Source organism: Ictidomys tridecemlineatus, chromosome 13 (genome assembly GCF_052094955.1).
Source record: "Ictidomys tridecemlineatus isolate mIctTri1 chromosome 13, mIctTri1.hap1, whole genome shotgun sequence".
NCBI lineage: Eukaryota > Metazoa > Chordata > Mammalia > Rodentia > Sciuridae > Ictidomys > Ictidomys tridecemlineatus.
In genome coordinates, this window is record NC_135489.1 from 57344434 (window position 1) to 57371135 (window position 26702).

A 26702-nucleotide genomic window follows, 5' to 3' on the forward strand; every position below is an offset into this window, starting at 1 on the left:
TCTTAACTGTTCTCTCTCCAGAAAAGATATATATAGAATTTTATGTTTATCATTTGATAGTTAATGATTGCGCTGAGTACAGTGTCCTTTGCTCTTTATGTATTTTTATATTTTTTTGAATTTAACATATAATTGTAGAATAGCCAAAAGGAAATCATCATAATGGTAATTCTCTATAAACTTGTTCTACAGTACTGTACCAGAGCTCTTGCATTATATATATGTATACATACACACACACACACACACACACACACACACACACACATATATTTTAGTGCTGCTGGGGATTGACCCCAGAGCCTTGTGCATGCAAAGCAAGCACTCTACCAAATGAGCTGTATCCCCAGCTCTCTTGCATATTTTTATTGCATGATGTACATGTAAATCTGAAATGATTTTGTCTGAATTATTTAAAATATTTTCTATATAAGCTATGTTTCTCCTTCTGTCTTATTTTTCTCATAATTGTATTTTGACCAACAAGACTTTACTTTTCTTATTCTAGATTCTGAAGAGGCTCAGTCTGTCAATCCATCTAGTGTTGATGAAAATATTGATTCTGAAACAGAAAAGGACTCTCTCCTCTGTGAAAGTAAACAGATTCTTCCCAGTAAAGCACCTCTTCCATCTGCCCTAGATGAATATGAGTTCAAAGACGATGATGATGAAGAAATAAATAAAATGATTGATGACAGGCATATTCTTAGGAAAGAACAACGAAAAGAGAATGAATCTGAAGCAGAAAAGAGTAGTTTATTTGCAAAACAAGAGAAATCCTTCTATTCTAAATCATTTAAAAGTAAAAAACAAAAATCGTCTAGGGTTCTGTATTCAAGTACTGAAAGTTCTGATGAAGAAGTTCTTCAGAACAAAAAGGTTTCTACTGCATGTTCTATCCCTGAAACATCAAATTCTGATATACAAACAAAAAAGGAATATGAGTATAAGCAGAAAGGCAAAGTTAAAAGAAAATTAAAAAACCAGAACAAAAATAAAGAAAACCAAGAGTTAAAGCAAGAAAAAGAGGGAAAAGAAAATACCAGAGTAACAAACTTGACAGTTACTACTGCACTAGATTGTCCAGAAAAGACCAGAGAGGAGGGGAATTTCAGGAAATCTTTTAGTCCAAAAGATGATACTTCATTACATTTATTTCATATTTCTACTGGTAAATCTCCCAAACATTCTTGTGGATTGAGTGAAAAACAGTCAACTCCCCTGAAACAAGAACATACTAAAACATGTTTATCTCCAGGAAGCTCTGAAATGTCATTACAGCCTGATCTTGTTCGGTATGAAAATACAGAATCTGAATTCTTGCCTGAAAGTTCCTGTGTAAAATCTTATAAGCATAAGGAAAAAAACAAACATCAGAAAGATTTTCACTTAGAATTTGGTGAAAAATCAAATACCAAATTGAAGGATGAAGATCATAGTCCAACATTTGAAAATTCTGATTGTACACTGAAAAAAATGGATAAAGAGGGCAAAACACTGAAAAAACATAAATTGAAACATAAAGATAGGGAAAAAGAAAAGCACAAAAAAGAAATTGAAGGTGAAAAGGAAAAATATAAAAATAAGGATGGCACTAAGGAACTGCAGAGGAGCGTAGAATTTGATAGAGAATTTTGGAAAGAGAATTTTTTTAAAAGTGATGAAACTGAAGATCTGTTTTTAAATATGGAGCATGAGTCCTTAACATTAGAAAAAAAATCAAAATTGGACAAAAACATAAAAGATGATAAACCAACTAAGGAAAAGTATACCTCAAAAGAGAGGAACTTTAAAGAAGAACGGGAAAAGATTAAGAAGGAAAGTGAGAAAACTTTCAGGGAAGACAAGATAAAAGATCTAAAGGAAGAAAGAGAAAATGTACCTACAGATAAAGAAACAGAATTCAGTTCTTCATGTTTAATTTTAAATGAGGAATCTGTAGGGCTACATTCAATAGAAAAGGAAATGGACATTGAAAAACAAGAAAAGCATACAAAAGAAAGTAAGGAAAAATCTGAGAAACGATTTCCAACTAAAGAGAAAGATGTTGAAAAGACTGAAAGAAAAAATTCTGAAAAAGAGAAGAAGATAAAACATGAGCATAAGTCAGAAAGAGACAAATTAGATTTTAGTGACTGTGTTGAGAGAATAAAAGAAAAGGACAAGCTATATTCACATCACACAGAAAAATGCTATAAAGAAAGTGAGAAGATTAAAAATAGTACTACTAAAAAAACTGATGACAGAGAGAAAAATAGAGAAAAGATGGATAGAAAACATGACAAAGAAAAAACTGAAAAAGAGAGGCATTTAGCAGAAAGCAAAGAAAAACACTTAGAGAAAAGAAATAAACAATCAGATAACAGTGAGTATGCTAAATCAGAAAAAGGCAGAAGTAAAGACAAAGACAGGGAAGTAGATAAAAAGGAAAAGTCCAGAGACAAAGAGAGTATAAATATAGCTAACTCCAAACACTTAATGGAAGAGAAAAAGTCAAGTACATTAGACAGTAGTAGTAAAGCACAACATGAGAAAACTTTATCCCTTAAAGAAAAAACAAAAGATGAACCTTTGAAAACACCAGATGGAAAAGAAAAAGATAAAAAAGATAGAGATATAGATAGATACAAAGAACGAGACAAACATAAAGATAAAATCCATCTAAATAGTTTACTCAAATTAAAATCTGAAACAGATAAGTCTAAATCTAAATCTTCACCAGCATCAAAAGATATTCGACCCAAAGAAAAGAGGTTAGTGAATGATGATTTAATGCAGACAAGTTTTGAACGAATGCTTAGCCTTAAAGACCTAGAAATAGAACAGTGGCATAAAAAACATAAGGAAAAAATTAAGCAAAAAGAAAAGGAACGATTAAGAAATCGAAATTGTTTAGAAGTTAAAGTGAAAGATAAAGAAAAAGCAAAACATGCCCTAGTTGAATCCAAAAACAAGGAGCTTAGTAGGTCAAAGAGTTCAGAACTGGTTGATGCTTATACCAAGGAGAAACAGTCTAAAGATGCAGTTAGTAATAGATCACAATCTGTTGACACCAAAAATGTAATCACTTTAGGGAAGTCATCTTTTGTTTCAGACAGTAGTTTAAACAGGTCTCCTAGATCAGAAAGTGAAAAGCCCGGTCTCAGCTCCAGATCTGTATCCATGATTTCTGTTGCTAGTTCAGAAGATTCCTGCCATACTACCGTGACAACTCCAAGGCCTCTGGTTGAATATGACTCTGACTTTATGTTAGAGGGTTCCGAGTCCCAAATGTCATTTTCCCAGTCACCATTTTTGCCAATTGCCAAATCTCCTGCCCTTCACGATAGGGAGTTGGACAGCCTTGCTGAACTGCCAGATCGGATTAAACCATCATATGCTAATAGACTTCCAGCATCCCATCTCAGGTCATCTTCTGTAGAAGATGTTAAACTAGTTATAAATGAGGGGAGACCTATTGTAGAAGTTCGAAGATGTAGCATGCCATCTGTCATTTGTGAACACACGAAACAATTCCAAACAGTATCAGAAGAAAGCAATCAAGGTAGCTTATCAGCTGTGCCAAGAGATATTTGCCCTTCTCCCAAACCTGAGTTATCATCAAATGTGCCTGAAAAAGACCTTTCAAATGTATCTAACATACATTCCAGTTTTGTAACCTCTCCAACTAGATCTGTAAACAGCAGATATATTTCAACTGATATAAATGTAATCAAGAATACTGCTCCAGTCGGTGCCATGGACAGTCCTGTGCATGTGGAACCATCTAATCAGGTTGGTGTGATCCAGAATAAATCATGGGAGATACCTGTGGATAGACTAGAGTCACTAAGTACTGGTGACTTTATCTGCACAAATACTAGTATACCTGATCAAGATTCCTCTGTTCCGGGTTTTTGTAATTCAGAAAACAAAGTATTGAAAGAACATCATACTGATTTTTTATCTCTTCACCAGACTGAACTGCCAGGAAACTCTTGTGCTCAGGATGCAGCATCCTTTCTTCCTTCACAGCAACCTTGCTCTTTCTCCAGTCAGTCACTTTCAGGTGCTGAATCTATCTCCAAACATGTGTCTTTGTCATATGTTGCCAATCAAGAGCCCAGTATTTTACAACAGAAAAATACTGTACAAATGATCACTTCTGTTCTGGATACTGATAACGAATCTGCAAAAGATATGGAAAATAGTTTCATTCTAGCAGATGTCTCAGTGTACTCTGAAAGCACTAGTCAAGAAGCATCACCAAATTTTGATAAAGCTAACACTTTGTCTATATTACCATCAGAAAAAGATTTTAACATAAGTGATACCTCCTCTCAGCTAAATACACATTATGCATTTAGTAAACTAGCTTATAAATCTTCCAGTGGCCATGAAGTTGAAAACAGCTCACCTGACATTCAGGTTATTTCACATGAAAAAGAGAACAAATTGGAGAGTTTGGTTTTATCTCATTTGAATAAGTGCGATTCTGATTTATGTGAAATGAATGTAGGGATGCCAAAAGGAAACCTAAATGAACAAGATAATCCAAAACATTGTCCTGAAAGTGAAAAGTGTTTGCTTTCCATTGAAGATGAAGAATCTCAACAAAGCACTTTATCAAGTCTGGAGAACCACTCGCAGCAGTCAGCTCAGCCAGAAATGCATAAATATGGTCAGTTAGTCAAAGTAGAATTAGAAGAAAATGCTGAAGATGATAAAACTGAAAACCAGATCCCTCAAAGAATGACTAGAAACAAAGCAAATATGGTGGCAAATCAAAGCAAACAACTTCTTTCTAGTTGTGCACTGTTGCCAGAAAAAGACAGTGAATCTTCATCTCCTAGGGGAAGAATAAGATTAACTGAAGATGATGATCCTCAGATTCACCATCCTCGAAAAAGGAAAGTGTCCCGTGTACCTCAGCCTGTGCAAGTGAGTCCTTCTTTACTACAAGCAAAAGAGAAAACACAGCAATCTCTGGCAGCCATTGTAGATTCTCTGAAACTAGATGAGATTCAGCCATATAGTTCCGAGAGAGCAAATCCATATTTTGAATACTTGCACATAAGGAAAAAAATTGAAGAAAAGCGCAAATTATTGTGTAGTGTTATTCCTCAAGCACCTCAGTATTATGATGAATATGTAACATTTAATGGATCATACCTCCTGGATGGAAACCCTTTAAGCAAGATTTGTATTCCCACAGTAAGTATAAGTGTCACTTGATATACATATACAACAATGTTCAATGTAAATTGTAATGCAGGCCACGTAATTTTTGATTTTCTAGTCAACATTTTAAAAGTAGAAAGAAACAGTTAAAATTAATTGTAATATTTTATGTAATTTTGAACTTGCAAAGAGTCATTTCAACACCTAATCAATGTAGACAAACTATTGAGACATTTTACTTGTTTTTAACTGAATCTTTGAAATCTGGTTTGTTTACAATATATTTCAACTCAGACTAACCACATTTCAGAAAGTGCCCAATAGCCATTTACAACTAGTAGCTTCCTTACTGGATAGCTCAAGTCTACCATATTTTCTTTTTCTTCCTTGCTTTGCTTTTGTTTTGGAGGAGGTATGTTTTGTTTGTTGAAGTCTAATGCCTCTCCATATTCTTTTGATTTTATTCTTTCCAATTCTACGTGGAACCTTCCTCTATTAAAACACTGTCCTTGTATATAAAATTAGGCCTTTCTGTTGTTCTTTATTTACCCATACAGAATATATTTGGGTCTCCCCAGAATGGAGGAGAAAAAAGTTCTCCCTTGCCTATTATAGCTCATGGGACTTGCCCTTGGCTCCTTCCTTCCCTGCCATACTCTTAAAGAATAGACTGTGTATGATCTTTTTCCTGTGTTGTCTCCTATTAATTCCTTAGCCATTATCTACCGGCAGAGAAAAACAGTGAGCTCATGTGTTGAGTCAGATTTATTGGCCTCTTTTCATTTTTCTTTTTTTTTTGTCAAATTTGACATTGGTACCATCTAGTTCTTCATAAAATTTTCCCCTTCTTAGTCATGATGATGCTCTCTTGTAGTTTCTCTGCCTGACTAATCATCTTCTCTTTCTTTATGACTTCATTTTTATACCCACCCTTTAGACATGAGTTCTCTGACTATCCATTCTTTAGTCAACTTTTTGCTCTATGAGCTCTTCAGATATGGAAATTACCTATTTCTCTGCTTTCAGGACTCTTCAGGTGATAGTTCTCAGAGATTTTGTACTTAGCCATATCATTTGACTTCCAGAATCAAACAGGTGCCTTCTGAGCATCATCACCTAACTATCCTTCAAACAGTGTCTTAGGTTGAGTTCCTTAGGAAGCAGACTCTGAAATATTTTGCTAGAGGTTTATTAGTTGTGTGTAATCAGAAATAAGTGTGAGGAAGCAGAACTGAACAGAATGAGAAGTTGAACTGAAATGCAAATCAGTGATCTGAGTGGAATCCTTGGGAGTGGAATGGCCCATCTTACAGGTTGTCCTGCCCTCAGGGAGGGAGCATACCCTTGGGCAGCCAGCACTCTTTCCTGAAAGGTAATTGTTTGAGAGGGACTCCAGCATGAGCTCTCATCTACCAGCCCTCCCAGGATCTAGGTAGTGAGTACCTCATTCTTGCATTAAGTCCTCAAGCTCTAACGTGTACCAAAAAAAAAAAAATTACTTAATTCATCAATAAAAATTAAAAAGCCATTTTTCTTGTTTATTGGCTTTGCATGGGCTGTAGCTTAAAATCCAGTTTTTTAAAAAAAATATCTTTTCAGTTGTACATGGACACAATATTTTATTTATTTTTATGTGGTGCAGAGGCTCGAACCCAGTGCCTCACGTGTGCAAGGCAAGCGCTCTACCAATCTGACCCCAGTCTACCTATTTAGCTTCATTTTCTCAATACTATTTCCAGATTCACCTAGTACCTTAAATGAACTCATTATTCCACAGGAATCTCTGGTTCAGTACTTTTGATACCCTAGTGATAGAACTGCTATATATCCCTCTTCCTAAGATGTTCTTCTCACTAGACCCCCTTGATACTTTTCCATGCGTTGGTTCTAGCAATGATGTCACTTCTGCTTCTGTCAAAGCAGAATTGCTTGTGTTTTCCTTATCTCTTCCCCATGATATCCTAATTGATCTCTGCCTCTGTATTATAATCTAATTAAGGGATAGGATACTATTCATCCTTTATAGAATAACTCCCAATTTTAGCCCTGAATATCCTGAATATATAAATGTTCCTCAAGATTCTTAGAATCATAGGCCTAATATCAAACCCATTTATCTTACCTCAAAATTATTTGCATGTACAATATGATAAATATTTGAATATATAACATTCTTATTTGATAGTAAACTAAAGTATTAGTTATTGTCACCTATTCTGCAGTTCCATACAGGAAACTCCTTGAAGGTTTGATTTCTTCCTCTTTGCTTTCCCATCAAATCTGTCACTAAATCATGTTGTTAAGTCACCTCTTCAACTTTCTTTTTTTTTTTTTTTTTGGTGTGTGTGTTGGGGGGCATAGTACAGGGGAATTGAATCCAAGAATGCTATATCCCCAGAGCTTCCTCTCTAGATATAGCCTTTTTTGAGACTAAGTTGCCCAGACTGGCCTTGAATTTGGACTCGTCCTGTCTCAGCCACCCCAGTAGCTGAGATTACAGGTGTGTGTCACTGCATCCAGCTTCCTTCTTTCTTTATTACCACTGCCATTCAGGGATTTCATTTACTCCTTGAACTATTCACCAAATATTGCATATTCACATATCCATGTTGCATTCACAAATAATTCATAACTATATGCCAGTTACTGTATGCTCACTGTGCTAGTGAATAGATATCAGAACAAAGCATTGCTGCCTTATTTCCATAGTTCTCATCTAATAATTTCTCAGTCTAGCCTTGTTATGGTCTGGGTTCATTATAAAACACACCTGATTATGTGACTACCAGACTTGAGGGACTACCAGTTTTCTATAGGCTAAAGTCACAGTTTCATATTTTTGCACACAGTGTTCTTCCTTTACTTTCTAGACTTGACACTAGTTACTACCTGTGCTGTATACTGGCTATACTTGAAGTCTGCTGACTATCGTGTGCTATTTTGCATCATGCTTTACAGATGTTGTTTTGTCTTTCAAGCTCAGTTCAGAAAAGATCAGAAAATTAGAAGTTGGTTTTATAGCCTCACAGCTGCAGAATATACCCAATGCCAGTGCCTTTTAAACCTTAAAAGAAAATTAGATTAGCAGTAGTGGCCGAATAGTAATGAATGGTAAGGTAAATTTGTCATTCATAGACTTGCAGCAAAACCATTTGTTAATAATTCAAAGCATGTTAAGCTAGTAACTTTTTATTTATTTCTAAATTTGATTTCCCCTTAAAGGATAAGAAATTTTAACTGAAATTTATATATAGTATCATAGGCTATATATTATTTATATAATAGGCTATAATATTAAATGTCATAGGCATATTTAAATTACATTTTTTAACACCTTAGTTAAAAAAAAAGTTTCAAACAAACCATGTTAGGTTGCCTTCTTTGCACAGTCTCTGCCAGAGAGAGAAGTTATTGTGTGTACCATCATCTTACTCCTGCAAAGGTGACATAATAAAAATTTGATTCCTATGAAGCAGTTCTAAGGAATGTCTTTGCTTATGTAAGAATCTGTTGTATCAAATATTGTTTCAAAAGAGTCTATAAGCAGAGCTGAGAAATATCTGTGATTGTAGTGGATTTTTTTTCTATAGCAAGAATTACTTATGTAGAGAAACATAGCACAATATAGTAGAAAGAGCAGATTTCCATTTAGCATACATGAGTTAAAATATAGCTTTTGCTACACACCAGCATTCTTGAATGATTCCTTTTACTTTTCTGATCTTTAGCAGCCACATCTGTAAAACAAGAAAAATGTCTGCCCCACCCTGAAGCAGGTTTTGAAATACTGTGATCCTGAAACCTGTTAAAACCTTTATAAAATAATACTGATTTAAGAAGCTCCCATTACTGTATCCCACACCAAATGAATTTATGCTAATATTTACTAGAGATGATGTATGGAATCCAATATTTTGCTTATAGAAAGTTGTGCTTTTGAATTTATGAACTGAAACTTGTTTGTAGTTTAATTTGAAAACTAATGAACACCAGAAATAATAACAATTACTTTGATACTACATTGTTTTTTGTACTTTCCAATATGGTATTATTCATTAGTTTTCTCCCAGCAAATGACTTTTTGTCTTAACAAAATAATTGACTCACATTTATCCCAAAGTCATCACATTTTATAAACATCCCAAAGTCAGTTTGTATATTTATTCTTCCATTAAATTCTTACCCTCACGTTTTAACCAGAATGTTGCCATTTTTCCAGAAGAAATCAAGGGACAAAAAATAAAACTGCACGACAAGTTTCCCAAATCAAATGAGCAGGGAGGAAAAAATATCCAATTTGGTATCTACTGGGGTTTCTAGTAAAAACACACTTTACAGAAACCCTTCAGAGGCTTTACAAGATTGAGTGATAAGAGGAAAGTATGTTCCCTTAGAATCTGTCAAGAGAGTATTTTCAGGGCTTCTGGGACTGAAATATTAAAAAAAAAATGCCAAGAGCCTGCTGTGGTGGTATTTACCTGTAATTGCAGTGTGACTGAGGCAAGAGAATCTCCAGTTTGAGACAGACTTAGCAACTTAGTGAGGCCCTTCCTATCTCAAAAAATATAAAAGGCTGGGAATGTAGCTCAGTAGTAAAGCATTCCTAAGTTAAGAGCTCATTCCCCACTCTGCCAAACAAAGAAATCTCCAAGCATAATTTACCGAAGTTGAGGAAAATTGCACAGGAAAAGTTTCCTCAGAAAGTCATATATTTCTTTGATTTTTATCTCTTTCTGCATGTGATATATGTTGTTTGCCAAATTTATGTATTCTGCCCAGACTTCTCACTCCTTGACTTCTGCATATGTCCCTTAAACTTCACAAACTCAACACATCAGCACTGAACTGAATTTACAATAAAAAACCTCTTTCTCCTCTCCACTGGTCTCTGTCACTATTACCACCCTCTTGTTCTCAAAATGTGTAGGTTTTAATTTGAGAACTAGAGACTTAAGCTAGTTCCTTCCTTTTATCCCTCTTAATCACTAATATTTTTGGACCCTGCCTCACAGCTCCATCTTGCATCTCACACCAATATAACATTGATCTTGTCCCCCTAGTATTATATTCCTTAGAGACAGCAGTCAACCATAAGACCTTTCAGTGATTCCGTGTTATATCCAAATTTATTGTGTTATGCATATTTCTCCAGCATGTTAATTAAATACTTTATATGTGTGTTGTGTGGGAGTTTTCATAGTCCAGAACTTTGGGAAATGCTATTTATCTAAAAATAAATAGATTGCTTTGTTGCAGGACTTCTTAGAACCTTTAATGTGTAGTTGTGCAACTCCTACGTAAATACATGTATACGTGTTTCCCAAACATACTTGTTCTGAGATCATTTCCTGGACGTTATCTGTATGGACATATGTTCTGTGGAAAGGCTGATTTACAAACTTCATTGCTTTGCTGATCTCTTCACCCACATAGCTCACCATTCCTGTCCTCAAATTTGATGTTTCAAGCCAGGCAGGCAGGTGGCTCAGAAGGCAGAGGCAGGAGGATGGCGAGTTTGAGTCCAACCTCAGCAATTTAGTTAGACCCTGTCTCAAATTTTTTAAAAGGGTGGGAATGTAGCTCAGTGGTAGAATGCTCATGGGTTTAGTTTCCTGTATAGGAAGAAAAAAGATAATCTGAAAGAAATTTAAAACTTCTGGTAGTTTCCTATAGATCCTGTTCTGTTTCTTTGTTTCATACCTTGGATCATGCTCCCCTCTTTTCTGGTGACTATGTCCCTCCCTTCTTTCTCCCCCCACCCCCATAGGAACTCATTTCTTCTATTAAATCAAGGAAGCTGTCTCTGGTACCCCAACTTAGATGACGGGATAGTCTTCCTCTTTGATAATTGAGATAGCTAGATTTTCCAAAAGTAAAGAGCACCAGACTCATAGCTCTTGTTTAAAGCAGTACATATGACAGAAATCGAATATATTACTGCAATTAGAGATCTAAAAAATGATCAGCCCAGTAAGTTATTTGCCATATAGCATTTTCCATTCTGATTGGAATGATTCAATTATTGTGATTTTATCTAATACATTTTGGTTTCCCATAATTCTTATCTGTTAATTATAGAGCCTTAGTGGATCCATGTCCAATTCTTCACTAAGAGCTTTGATGTATACTGTTATGATTCTTGTACCACATTGAGAATTCTTCTACTTTCATATGGAATTGACAGTTAAGCTGTCAAATATCCTGAGATATTTTACTTTCCCCTAATACACTGACAGCAAGTATATGCAAGGAAAATACAGATACTCCAAGGGCTAGAGGAGAAAATTTAGGAATCACATCCATATTTAGATATCTTTTTATATTATTAATAGAGTGCATCCATATGTTGAGTCAACTTCCTTAACCACCAACATCTATCAGAAAAAGCACACTCTAATATCAAAATGGAAATGTAACCAGTAAATTTTAATTTTAGAGTACAGATGGACAAATTTATGATATCACACATAGTAATGAAATTTGAAAACTACATATTTATTAGACCATTTCATCTGCTTTTATATGAGATAGTTCACTAAATGTAATGCTCAAATGTTTTAGTGTTTGATTTTTATCATGTCCACAAAGAAGCTTATGTCTGTCCTCCACAGTAAATAACTTCCTTAATCCCTCTGATTTACTCTTTAGAATATTCTGTGGCCTCAGAATCAAAACACCTATGCAAATTGCACATTCTGCTATATTTCAAACAGTTTGAATTGACTGAGAAGTAACAACCAGTTGTATACTTGGTACCTTTATTTAATTCACAGAACATCAGGATTTTAAGTTACATGCCAGAAGTTTAATTTTAAAAGAAAAAAAGAGCCCATTGTTGTAAATAACTGATTCCAATTTTTTAATTAGATCACACCACCACCTTCTCTGTCAGATCCACTTAAAGAGCTTTTTCGGCAACAAGAAGTTGTAAGGATGAAACTACGTTTGCAACACAGTATTGAAAGGGTAAGATACATTTAAATACATTTATGCAATAATTTATTTTAGTGACAAAATGGCCTATAATTTATTTTCCATTAGTGGATTTTCCTTATTTAGAGTCATTTTTGGAAATAGTTAAACTGACTTTGTTAGCTTGTACTAATCCAATTAAAGAGAAAAATTTTATACCTCTTTTAGTATAGTTGTTCCATGTTAAGTATATTTTTGATTCATAGAAGTCTCTAGTAAACACTTATTATCATTGTTGAGTTTGTAGAATGATAGCAATAGATTCCTAGAATGATATTCAGATTTCCAAGTTTTTGAATCCTTGGCTTGATACTGTTCACTTTAGGGCTAAACTATAGAGGCTATGTTTATTTGGCCTTATAGTTCTGCCTTAGTATCTGGTTTTCAGTGGTTAGTCTTGGCATAAAATTATAGGAAAAAAAACAGATTTGTAAAAATCATGAAAGTCATTTCAGTTGGATTTACAAAAATATAACACCTTAATTTTGTGGAAGGGTCAAGTGAATCTGAATATGTAAATTGTTCTCCTCCTTCATAGAAACATACAGTCTCCTTTGATTCATACATAATTGGTTCCCCATGACAGAAATTTTTTATGTGTTTTGTACAATGGACTTCTGAAACAATCTGGAATCCATTAGAACAATGTTTTTAAGTGAATAATGTAGAATTAGTAGAATCACAGAGAGAAGCAACAACTAAAGAAGCACTGGGCATAATTTCCTAACAGCAGTAAGCAATTAGGTCATTCAGTGTGTCAGTAGCTATTTCAGCCATTAGGCCTATTTGAAGCCTCAATAGCATTTATCTATACTCCTCTTCAGGTTATAGAAAGCTATGCCTTGTTACAGTTCAGGATTTTCATTTGAATTGTGCGCTTTGCAGAATTTTAACAAATAACAGGATTGTCATCTCCTACATATTGACCAACAAACAATTAAATCGCAGCTTACTAGAAAGTATCTTAAATATCTGACCACCATGAGATCAACTTTATTATTTGGTGGATGAATAACTACTAGCTACAGAATAACTTGATACTGGGCTAACTGTGTTGTAGAAATGTTTTTACCAGAAGAACTGCTGTCATGTCTTACAGCAGCAGACAAATACATCCATGATGTAGTTCCCCCTTTATCCATGAAGGGTATATTCCAAGACCCTCGGTCTGAGACTGCAGAAAGTACCAAACTATCATGTGTGTATGTATATATATATGTGCATGTGTGTATGTGTGTGTGTGTGTATGCACATATGTACATACGTACATACAGTTTTTTTTTCCTATACAGTCATCCATGATACAGTTTAATTTAAAAATTAGGTCTAGTAGAGATTGACTAATTATAACAGTGGACTGTATGAAAGTTATGTGGTTGTCTCACAATGTCTCAAAATCCTGTACTATACACACACACTGTGCAGAATTTGTTACTACTTTAGATCTCAGCAATCTTACTATGCAGGTTGTTGTTGTTTTCTTTATTAAGTCCTAATCTTAACTTTTCACTTGAAGGAAACACTTTCTGGCATCTCTGGCATATCTAGATTGCCAGCATCACTTCTCTTTGGACCTTGGGGGCATTACTAAGTTAAATAAGGGTACTTTTGAACCAAAACACTAGTACCAATCAACCTGATAATCGCTGGTAACTACTAAGCTGTATGAGATATTAATTACTAATAAGAGGGGAGCATTTAGTGTGTATATTCTGGGCAAAGGAATGATTCACCTCCTAGATGGGGCAGAACATAATGGTGCAAGGTTTCATCATGCTTCTCAGAATGGCACAGTCCAATCCAGTTTTACAGATCATTTCCCCCACTCCACACACTTAAAAATAGGGTTTTGGGAGCTGGGGTTGTAGCTCATTGGTAGAGACTAGCCTAGCATGTGTGAGGCACTGGGTTCAATTCTCACCACTGCATATAAATAAAAAAAATAAAGGTCCATCGACAACTAAAATTTTTTTGTTTTAATTTAAAAAAAGCTTCTTGAGTGTGAGGACCCCAAGTTAAGAACTCTTATCATAGGGTTATTTTCCCTGCAGAAAATGATACCATTTGAATGCCATGCTAAGTGAATGAACAAGGCTTGCTACCCCAGCTAGCCCCAGGCTCATTTGTTCAGAAATGCCCCATGCACCACCGAAAATAAGAGGAAGCAGTACTTTAGCACTGCTCTAGGGACTCAGAGACACAAAATTAGAAACACTGATCTAAAATGGCATATTTGAACTAGCAATTAAGCAGCATATATCTCTTAATTATTTCAAGAGAGGAAGGGTTTAACTTTACAAAATGCGCTTTGACCGTAGCACCAAAAAAACAATAAAAACTTAAAAATATGTTTTTCACACAGTATTTGCTTTTGAAAGATTTTAACTAGTGTTCTTATTTCTATAGGACTCTAAACAATTTCTTAGGAAAGTTCTTTAAGCTGGTTTTCTTTTACTATCAGATCAAATTTTGGGGTGTTTATCATTTCAAGTTGCACTTTAAACTTAATCATAAACGTTAGACTTAACCCCTTTTCAATATCATTTGTCACCTGCATTCTCAAATGAAGAAAAACTATAGTCCTTGTCATTTGAGGGCAGAGTGGAAAACATGTAGTGAGAAGACAAGATATATCCTTTGTATTCTTCCAGCCCAGCCTCCCAAACAAGGCCAACAAAATGAAAGAATACCATACTTGCATAGTAGCTGGAGTCACTACTTCTATCCTAGATGTTCTTACCAGCCACAGATTCCAGAATTTTTCCCATTCATATTTAAGCACCAAAATAGTTACCATCTGGTGGCACATGTCTATAGTCTGTAACAGGATGGGTGAGATCTTTAGCTGGACCCCTGGAATTCTTAGTCTCCCATATGCAGAAGATTGCTTATTTCATTTTGTTAGCTTTAGGACTCTATTACATTTTGGACCTCATTTCCTTCAAGCAAGATTTTACTGTGATGGTCAGAGGTTTAAATCAATCAGTTGGCATCAGCAAACAGTATTTTATATGAAAATATTTATTATAAAAGAGAAGCTGTTACCACAAAGGGATACCACATCACATCTGTTCGAAGAACAATAATTTGAAAGATCACAAGCATTGAGAAGGATATAAAGAAATTGGAACCTTCTTGCATTACTAGTAGGAGTGTAAAATGATTGATTCAGGCTGCTATAGAAGAGTTTGGCAGCTGCTCAAGAAGTTAAACAAACCTGTGACCCAGCAGTTTCATACCAAGTTATTTGCCCCAGAGAAAAGAAAACCTGTCCAAACAAAATTTTGAACTTGAATATTCATAATAGCATTTTTTAAGGATAGCCCCAAAGGATAACAGCCTGTAGAGGAGGCAAAACATTGCTTCTGTCCTCTTAGGACCTCTGTCTGGGCCTGAGAATTAGATTGACATAAGGCAGATTAACAAGAGAAAACCTTTCATGTAAGTTTTATATAACATCAGAGCCCTCATAAGGAAATGAAGACTTGAAATAATGAAACTTAAATGCTTTTATATTAACTTGGACAAAGGCAATTGTGGAAAAAAACTAAAGGAAGATATAAATTATTTTAATAAAATGTTATTGTAAGTGATTCTCCATCTCTGATAATAAAACTCTTTTTTTTTTTTTTCTTTCTGGTATAGAGAGGACATCTTTCCCATGGAGTTTTATGTTCTCCTTTCAGGAAGAAAGGGGGAGGTCAGAGTGCTACTGCACCTGCTATTTTTCAAGTGACTTCAGCTCAGAATAATTCCCACGTTTAAATGGCATGCTTTGAGTGGCATATTTTGCGCTCTCAACCCACAATGATAAACTGGTGAAATGGAGAAATAAAATGGTATATCCATAGAGTGCAATATTGTTTTCATAGAAAGAAATGAAGTGTTGCTACATACTATAATGTGAATGAACCTCTAAAAAATTATGCTAAGTGAAATAAGGCAGTCACAGAAGGCCACATATTGAATGACTTCAATTATATTAAATGTTCAGAACAGGTAGATTGCTGGATGTCAGAAGATGGGGAAAGAGTGAGTACCTGCTAATGCATTGGGATTTCTTTCTGGAATGATAAAATGTTCAGGAATTAAATTGTATACTTTTAGGAATTTTTTAATTTCTCAAGCCTACTGTGAAGGAAACTGAGATTATAGTTATTTAGCATATATTAAGTGATTTTATCTTATTTCAAAAAAATTTTGTTCAAGGTTTTGTTTTTTTTTTTAATTTTTTCACCTAGGAAAAGCTTATTGTATCCAATGAACAGGAAGTTCTCCGTGTTCATTACAGAGCTGCAAGAACACTGGCAAATCAGACACTGCCATTTAGTGCTTGTACTGTCTTACTGGATGCAGAAGTGTATAATGTACCATTGGACTCTCAGGTAAAGTACTCTTGATAAATTTAGTGTGCTCTCAAAAATTACAAGTTTGTTACTTTTAAAATCTATTATTTCTGTAGAAGAAAGTTGAATTAAACAGTCATTAAAGTGGACGTTTATACATTTAGTTCTGACCTCATGTAGCTAGGAAGTTGTTGAACATGAAACACAGTATAGGCAGGCAGAACCTCTAGGTGTGACAGAGCTATGGACCAAGGGTAGGCTATTTTGATCTTGGGTTTTGGTGGAATAAGTTAATTGTGAAAAACTGGAGCTGTATTTTCAATAAGTTTTACTGCCACATATAAATTATATGAATTCAGGATCAGCCATATCAGTGGTCAGACTTTTTATGTCTCATAAAGCTGAAAGAAATTCATTTGTTAGAAGAGGAAAAAAACATAATGATTACAATTTAAAAGTATAAATATAGATAGTCTTGGAAGAAGTGCCAGTCTCAGTGGCAACTATCACACCTGAATACATTTTTCTCCCTATGTATGGTAAACTTCTAACATTAAAATTAAATCTGAAATTAATTGTATTTCAGTAACAATGTCACAGGTGTACAATATATGACGTCTTTTAAGAAACATCTGAGACTCATAGAGCAGGAGGATTTTCTTTAGTTAAAAACTAAAAACAACATCCTGAGACTTCTGATAACTAGTTTGTACTTTATAGAAAAATAAAAAAAATTAACAATATTCAATTTATATTTTCAAAATATATTTTCATCATTACTGGAAAATGAAGGTATTCCATTAAAAAGGTATATTAATGACATACAGATTTTTAAAGTGGCTTATTACAGTATTCTTTTATGTTGAACATTTGTTTTCAGTCTGATGACAGTAAAACTTCTGTGAGAGATCGCTTTAATGCAAGACAGTTCATGTCTTGGTTACAAGATGTGGATGATAAATTTGACAAATTAAAGGTAAGTATGTTTCAAAGTAATTTAAATAAATGTTTCTTCCTTCTGAGTTGGAAACTGCCTCTCTATTGGGGAGAGGTAATTCGGAACAGAAATAATGGTTAATGAGTTTCCTGGTGGACCACAATTGGAAAGCTAAAGGGAAATGAAGGCCGCAGGTCCATTTTAAGGACTAATGTATAAAAGACCAAACTACCATCGAACAAGCAGCTTCTGATGTGAATTTTCATGCTTCCCCAGTAGACCAGTCTGGTTATAGTCCCAATATATGAAGAAAAGGAAAACATTAAAAGATGGAATATATTTTGTAGATCTGTAAAGGAAATTATTTAAGATTTTCAGGCAGTTCTCTGTAGGTTCAATGATTCCATTGGTAATTTGAAATCTCATAATTTGAAACAATGTTTTTCAATCAAAATTCATGAATATGAAGGTGCAGACCCAGAGATAGTTGGTGTGTTGATAGCAATAGAGTGAAACAAAAGTAGACTTTTAATTTCAGTGTTTTATTTATTTATTTTTTTTAGGATTCCTAATGTGTGTAAATATCTAAGTCCCTAAAGAAACTGGGTGGGGCTGGGGTTGTGGAGTGCAGTAAGCAGTCACCTAGCATCAGCGATGCACTGGGTTCAATCCTTGGCGCCACATAAAATAAATAAAATGAAGGTATTATGTCCAACTACACCTAAAAAAAAAAAAATTAAAAAAAAAAAAAGAAACCATGGGGGAAATTAGCTTTTGAACGGGGCACATTTAACATGATAATTGATTAACTCTTCTCTTTTAAATAGACCTGTCTTTTAATGAGGCAACAACATGAAGCTGCAGCTTTAAATGCTGTCCAGAGATTAGAATGGCAGCTCAAACTCCAGGAACTTGATCCTGCCACCTATAAATCTATCAGCATTTACGAAATTCAGGAGTTCTATGTTCCCCTTGTTGATGTTAATGATGACTTTGAATTGACTCCTATATAGCAGTTATAACATCTTGGTGGTGTTGTTCTAAACTGATGATGCTCAAGCATTATACTGTGGAATACTGCCTTTTGACAAAAATACTGATATTATGCCTTTACAGTTGTTCGTAAAATTGGATTAAAGTTGGTTATGTAGTAAACACTGTCATTTTATAAAAATGAGAAATATTTTGGATCCTAGGTCCAAACACAGTTTCTAACAGAAAACTATTATTTATATTGATGAAAGGTTACTATTGGTTAAAGCACGTTGGCAGACTGTAGTAGATATTTAAAAAGTTGAGAATCTGCTAACAGCGCTGGAAGTTGTTAGCACTCTTTCGTCACAAGATAACCACTAGTATTCAGATCTCTTTCAGGTTTTATTAAAAATTTATCAGTAAACTAAAAAGTTCCATTACTACCAAATAGTTTCTAATGTGGAAGAAAAACTTGGCACAAAATTTCTTCAGTTTATTATATCTGTAAATTAATTGTATAGTTTTTCTTTTTGAAAGTTTTAATATTGTCTTCCTTTTTAATAACTTATTTTATACATATTGTGCAGATGTACATCTTGTAATTAATGGTCAAAATGTGTATACAAAGGGATTGGTAGTCAAAACATGTACAAAGAAATAACTGTAAAACTGTTTTGTCTAATGCTTTATTGGACCAAAGTTGTAGTTTGTAAGGAGTGTACTAGCAGTGTGTTCAGGTAGCAAACCTTTAAATAAGGCATGCATGTGTTTGAGTTAGCTTGTTTTCATCATCATAACTGTAAAGATTGTGAGTTAATTGTATTGCATGCTTCCTATAATTTAATTCTGTCCATATTGATGCCTGGAACAGTGTGAGGCGTTTCATACTCGTCTCTTGTGATAGAACCTGTGACTTACTGTGTTGGACACATTATTTAGAATTAGTCAAATGAAGAAGCTCAGCTCTTTTTTCATCTCACAGTAGAGCCTATTTCCTGCTGGAACAACAACAAAAATGCCTTTGAATGAAAATTGTAAATGTCTATTTTAATACTCAACTATGAAAGAATCTGTGAATATATGTAAATATGTTTAATAAATTTTATTGGTCATGTTAAATCATTGTAAAACTTTTTTACATTGCTTAAATTTAATGTTTTAAGCTTAATAACCTTTGCACTTTTAAAATAAAAACTGAGTACTTAAAAAGATATTGCTAGTCAAAATAAGCAAAAGCTTCTTAGAAATATTCCAATTGATCTCTGGAATGTTTATGAAAGATTAATATGTTAAGTATTTTTCCTTGTGTATCAAGATGCAAGACATAGTTTGCAAAATTTTATAATTAAGATTTGGTATGCTGTTTTATAATAATTAGCAATATGCTTAGAAAAATCCAGTTTCTCATATAACATAGATAAAATATTCAGGACTATTTCAGATCTAAAACCTGCTGCTGAACTTGGAGAACATTTTTGAAAGGAAAATTAGTTTAGTGTAAAATTCATCATAAGTATATGAGATGGAGTTTATGAAACTTTCCACAGTACTTTCTTGATTTATAAAATAACACTGGATGTTTTTAAAAACTAAAAAGAAAATATGAGGAATGAAGGTGGTTTAAATTCAACTTTCAAGTTGAAAATGCCAGCTATTGGGAGAGAATGTCAAAATGTTTTTGAGTGCAAAGGTACATATTAAGCTTAGGGATTTTTGAATTTTTACATCAGTTTCTATTTTCATTCTTACTGTACTTAGCATGCGCAATAAAGCAGCACGTGTAAAAAAAAATACACAGTGCAAGGACTTTATTATAAAAGTTGGATATAGTTTGTTTTGTTTAGAAATTTAGGTGAGAGATGTTGGCCTTTTTTATTGGATAAATCAGGCCAGAAAGGCAGGGTAGATTTTGAAGCACTGGTTTTGTTGAAGTTAAGTTTATTAAGGCTGGGAACATTAAAAGCTAATTTATAAAAGCAATACTTTTTAATAGGAAAAACTTACTGCAACCTTTATTTATACTTTCACCTCAAAAGAAAATTTGATGGGATCATGTGGAAAGTCATAAAATATAAACTCAGATTATTAAGCATTGAAGTGATGAAAAATAAAACAGATAAATGTATAGAGCATTTTGTTCTGATGGTCCAGCTAGAGAAAAGGTAGGGGGAAATATCACTGGCCAAACAGAACAAGCTGTAGAAGAAAAAAAGCAAATAAGCAGGAATCTGGCAAATGTCAGTCATCCCAGCTTTTTAGTCTTAACCACAGTACTCCCCCTTTCAATGGTACCTCAAAAAGCTGGAGCCTCTGCCATGATTCTACTTCTACAGATTTTCTCTGTAAGGTGACTAAAAGCTCATCAGGATAGCATAAAAGAAACATTGCTGCCTTCTTATTGGAAATTTATAATCAAGTAAATAGTTAAGGGCTCTTGATATTAAAGATATTCTGAAGCTCTGAAGTACCAGGAAAAAAAAAAACTTGGAATGGGGTATATACCTAAAAAGGTTCTGGATTCTGAAAGAAAAATAAATGATGGTTAGATTAATCAGTGATTCTTTTTAAACTATTCAGATATCATGAACAAGATACTAAATTGTACCTAAGGATTTGTATTTCTTTAAATCTTGTTCTAAATCATATCTGTTTAATAAATGACTAGTTGATATTTGTGCATGTTATTTAATAAAGAGTTATATTTTTATAGAAAAAAGTGGAATGTGTGCTAAATGTTTTTACATAAAATTTTACTCCCATTTAACTATAAGCCAAATAACAATATTTACTTGGGCAGCTGGCAAGATTGCCTAAGTATTCAACCTGGGAGGGGATGGAGGGCAGTGATTACGATGCATGCACAGGGCCCTGGGTTCAATCCCCAGCACTGAGGGGAGAAAATGTTATCTTGGGAAAACAACCTCTGAAGAACTAGCCTTTCAAGTTCAAATGAATTCAATAGTCAGAAGTCTCACAAATGAATTTTTAGTAGTAGACATGGTACAAATCTCCTAACTGCAGAAATCTGAAGCAAAGACCCAAGGAAGCTTACTTTAATGAGACTTAGGATTATATAGTTATTCTAGAAATTGAATGCAAAGCAACTTAGTATTTTTCTTTTCCAGAAAGCAGTATGTTTTATTCTCAGTTTTTTTTTTTTTTTCATCTAAAAAACAGGTTGTTTACAGTTTGGGACTATTATGAATAAACATGAGCACTGCAAACCTTTGTTATGGACATTTTTAAAAAATTTCCCTTGTATATGTAGTATCTCTTTCGATTTGTTCTTACAATACTTTTGAGAAATGTCATATTTTATCACTTTTGCCCCTAACAACAACCTATGAGAGGTCCACTTGTTCTTAATCCTCATCAATATTTGGTATTGTTGATCTGGGGATGTAGCTCAGTTGTAAATCGCTTGCCTAGGATGAGGCAAGATCCTGAATTAGATCAGCACTGAAAAAATATATCAGTTATCAACTTAGCCATTATCATGGCTGTGTAGTGGTACCTGATTATTTTAATTTTCATCCCTCTGCTAATGATCTTTTCATAAGTTTATCAAAACTTTTTATACATCTTAATTTTGTCAGGTTCTTATTTGCTCATTTTGTATTGGGTTGTCCTTTTATTGATTTGTAGGAATCCTTTCTATATTCTGTTAAAAGTTTTTGTCAAGTACATCATGGATGTATTTATCCAGTGTGTGGTTTGCCTTTCCATTGAATGGTTTCCTCACTTTTTTAATAACACACTGATAAGATTTTATTGGAATGTTTAGTGACTTACTTAACCACACCCCTAAACAATGTTTTCTCTTTAATTACTACAACCATGAAGCCACATAATCATACCTTTAGTCTCTTAAAGTCCATCTCCATTTATTTTAAAGCTGTTAGTATTTGTCTGTGAGAAATTTTTTAAAAATGCATGAATTAACCTATTATTTCTTGACACTAGGCTGTAGAACTTTTATTTATTAATTCTTATTACTGTTTGTTTAGCAGTTGAGTGAGGATGGTCATAAAAAAGCTCAGTGTCATAGGTGGATTTTTTAGAAGACAAATTGAACTATGCCATGGCATAGTTTCCAGTTCCTCCTGCTGATTCATACATATCCATTCATGAATTTGGTCAGCACCACCTAGTGCATATAGTATGCCAGGGGCTGTGTCACTTGAGGATTTACCCAAATTTTACCTAAGGTCATCAGTTTTCAAACTCTGGTTGTAGGACACCCCTTTCCACCAAACTCTTAAAAATTGATGTGAGACATTTATTGTTACCAAAAATTAAAACTTTTTTTTTAAAGTTTAAAAATATCAATAAACCCATTTCATATATTCCCATGGGCTGGGGTGGTCCGGCTGATCACAAGTTTTGAGGCCAGTTTATGCAACTTAGTGAGACCCTATCTCAAAAATAAAAAGGGCTGGGCATATCGTAGAATATTAGCTCATGCAAAGCCCTGGGCTCAATCTTAAGTGCTACAAGATTATATATAATATTACATATAATATTATACAAAATAAAAGGGACTCAAGGATTGATATTTAATAAAATCAGTGGTTTTCACTGCTTTTTTTTTTAACAGTTTGTCAAAGGAGAATTCGATGCCATAGTTGGTGCAGCTGTTTAATTTGTGCTAAGGCAGTAGCAGTTTTTCATAATGTAAATGACAACACAGCCACAAAGGCAAATATTGTTCTGAAAGTAGTTCTGACCTCAGAAACCACCTCAGGGTAGGCCTGAGAAGTTCTGTGAGTCAGACTTTTGAGAACCACCGGCCTAGATTAGCACTGTCTATAAAATAAAGATGAGCTAAAAATAATTTACAAACTTGCACAAAGAATTACTTCATAAATAGAAGGGAAAGTATCTTGGGTTAAATGAAAACAAACCTAAATTTACCCCACACTAATGTCTTGATGGCTGCTGGTTCTTTTCTTATAAAAATCAGGTACACACTGCCTCCTGAGGTGTAGATCTGACCGTCTTTGCTTTAGGACTGTAAATTGAGGACACACTTTTTAAAAAAAAAATTTTTTTTTTAGTTGCAGATGGACACAAGTATTTTTTTATTTATTTGTTTTTATGTGGTGCTGAGGATCGAACCCAGGGCCTCATGCGTGCAAGGCAAGCGCTTTACCATTGAGCCACAAGCCCAGCCTGAGGACACTTTTTGAAGTTATTTCTGGATGCCTTTGTTAGAAAACTCCTACCAAAAGCCTAGTCCACTCACTGATGATACTGTTGCCTCTGGACCAACACTTCCGATTCTCTTAATCACTTTGTGAGAAGTGTAACCCAGGTATGTTTGGAGCAGCCTGAACTTAGCCCCAACCAGGAAGGGTCCCTGCCCTACACCTTATGCTTCCAAGGTCTTCACAGGATGGGTATTGGCTAGGGCAAGGGGACATGCTGAGTCCATGTGCGTCTTCTTATCCCCTTTCTTAAATACTGTTATTTTCACCCTCATTTCACAGTTGAGGAAACTGAAGCTCGGAGGGTTAAATTACTTGCTGAAGAGTTGACATCACACAATTAAGTGGCAGAGCTGAATTGAAAGCCAGGCAGTCTGGGTCCATAGTGTGTGATTATAATCACTAGACTGTACTGCCTTTAGTATAGGGTCTTCAGACTCTGAGAGAAGGCCTTTTTGCGTTAGTTTTTTTTTTTTTTTTTGCTCCTGAGGCATCAAATTGCTATAAATTCAACAGCTTAAAACAACACTCAGTCTGGCACACTCTGGCTGTATTCTAGGATCTCTTAGGAGTCATAAGGCTTAAATCAAGGGCTGAGGTTCATCTGAAAGAATGGGAAAACTCCACTTCCAGCCTTATTTTTTCTTTTTTAAATTTTGTAGCAGAATCCAGTCCCCTGCAGGTATAGGACTGAGGTCACCTGATTGTCATCTAGGGGATACTCTAGCTCCTAAGGGTTGCTCATATTCTTGTCCAGGCTCCTGATGCTCAAATCTTTCTTATGCATTGACAGGAATAGTGGAACAGTTTTCCTCAGTCACACATTCCTCTTATACTGGAGCTTCTTCCATTACTAACCTCCAGACCCAGATTTGAGGAACTCTTGTAATTAGGTCAGGCCCACAGGATGATCTTACTATATTAATGTCAACTGATTGGGACCTTATTACATCACAAAACCACTTTGCCATAATGACAAGTCCTGACATCCTACAGAGAATGAGATCACACAACGGTGAGGGTCATTGGGTTCAACTTCAGATTCTGCTTATCACAAATTCAAACTGAAATTCTTTTCCCAGAAGAATTAAGTTTTTTTTTTTCCCGCTTTTGGTTAACATGCAAACTCATGTACTCTTCCTGGGGAAAAATAAGTTTGGTGGGGTTGGTCTTTGGGCACTGTGGCACATGCCTGTAATCCCAACTACTCAAGGAGCTGAGGCAGAAGGACATGAAGTTTGAGACCAGCCTTGGCAACTTAGATCCTGGATCAAATAAAAAAGGCTGAGGATCAGATTCAGTGGTAGAGCATTGCCTGTCATTCTCAAGGCCCTGGATTTGATCCCCAGGACAGAAGAAGAAGAAGAAGGAAGAGGAAGGAGAGGGGAAAGGGGAGGATTCTATGAATAGAATCTTCCAAAGGAAAATACAATTCTTTCAAATATACTTCATATACACTGAATATTATGGTCTGAATCTTGAATCCCTTGAAGGCCCATGTATTGAAGGCTTGCTAGAAGTATTAGGAGTAGAACCTTTGGTAAATAGGGCATAGAGCAAGGATATTAAGTCATTGATCCCAATGTGCTGTTGAATGGGATAATAGGAGGACCCTAGTACCTTCTTGGCTCTCTTTGCTTCCTGGCTTCCAGGACTAGAAAAGCCTTCTTCCACCACACACTCCTGGCCTAATATTCTGCACCACCACAAGCCCAAAGGCCCAGGCCAAGTGACTACCTCTGAAATGGTGAGCCAAAATAAACTTCTCTTTAAAGTTGATTTTCCCAGGAATTTTGTAATAGAGATAAAAAGCTAATTAAAACACACTGTACTGTAAGGAACTTGGAAAGACAGTGGTGGAATAGAGATACAGCTTTTCTGCTCAACATGAATTGAACAAAGTTGATAAAATTAAAAGTTCTGCAAAAAAGATTGTGTTGTAAACAGGGGAAAGCTGGTGCAATTTCAAGCAGTTGTCGGAATATAAAGAGCAATGGTTTCGGAAACAAAGTCTAACCTCTATTGGTCAAGTAAGTATTTTAGGTGGGAAGATAAACATGAAATTTTGAATTCATGCATACTTTTTTATATTCTATGTTCTAATACGACTGCTTATAATCATTTTCTCTTATGTGCTTCTTTGCTTTATTTTGCCCTAAGAGAGTTGACATTTCTAAGAAATATTTTGCCTAAAGACAATTTTCCTTTCTCTTAAGAAGCATTGTAAAATTAGGCTAGTATTATTTTCTTCCTTTCTTTCGACCCCTCCTTCCTCCTTCCCTCTCTCCCTCTCTTCCTTTCTTCATATCCCACCTCCCTATTCCTCTCTCCTACACCCTTGCCCCTTGGGTGCTGGGGCTAGAAGCCAGGGCCTTGAGCATGCTAAGCACACACTTTGCCACTGAACTATGCCCATAGCCCTGTTTCAGTTTACAAAAGCAGGTTATTGCCATATTATTGGTATTTTCTGACTCGTAGACAGTTGAGTAATCTTTACCAATTGGAAAACTGTGTCTATGCACATTAAGAAAACTTTCACTTTAAAATATGTAAGTTCATCCTCTAATGATTTTCTTATTTCTATTTTAAATTTAGAATAAACTTTTAGAAATAAACATCTGTTATTTTTAAATTTTGGCAGTTCCTTTAGCCTAACATTATTTTTTTTCTTCTATTAGCAGTGGCACACACCTGTAATCCCAGGGCTTAGGAGGCTGGGACAGGAGGATTGTGCGTTCAAACTCAGCTTCAATAACTTAGGGAGGACCTAAGCAACTCAGCCAGACCATGTCTTTAATAAAATATAAAAATGGGCTGGGGATGTGGCTCAGTGGTTAAGCACTCCTGGGTTCAATCCCTGGTATATATATAAAAAAAGTTAAATACGGTTTTTTAAAAAGTGATCAGAGGGCTGGGTGTATAACTCATTGGTATTGACTTGCCTAACATGCATGAGAACATGGTTTTGATCCCTAGTACAGGAAAAAAAAAAGAGCAGATATTTATGAAGGTACACATAAAGATGGCATGTCTATAGGATGAAGGGTAAAATTACTTTGCCATTGAGCTAAGTGAAAAAATATAACATTAAACATACTGCCTTTT

The 26702-nt window shown here is 34.8% G+C and overlaps 1 protein-coding gene across 6 annotated transcripts in view; it reads left to right on the forward strand.

Moving 5' to 3' along the window:
- Ankrd12 (ankyrin repeat domain 12) overlaps positions 1-19509 on the forward strand; it is a 121956-nt gene extending 102447 nt beyond the window's left edge. For all 6 annotated transcript variants that reach the window (XM_013363631.4, XM_021734393.3, XM_021734395.3 and 3 more), the window contains 5 exons: positions 509-5193; positions 12028-12126; positions 16374-16517; positions 17359-17454; positions 18243-19509. In XM_013363631.4, the coding sequence (XP_013219085.2) occupies positions 509-5193; positions 12028-12126; positions 16374-16517; positions 17359-17454; positions 18243-18428 (5210 nt within the window). In that variant the 3' untranslated portion in view covers positions 18429-19509. The remainder of the gene's footprint in view (positions 1-508; positions 5194-12027; positions 12127-16373; positions 16518-17358; positions 17455-18242) is intronic.
- The last annotated feature ends 7193 nt before the right edge of the window (positions 19510-26702 follow it).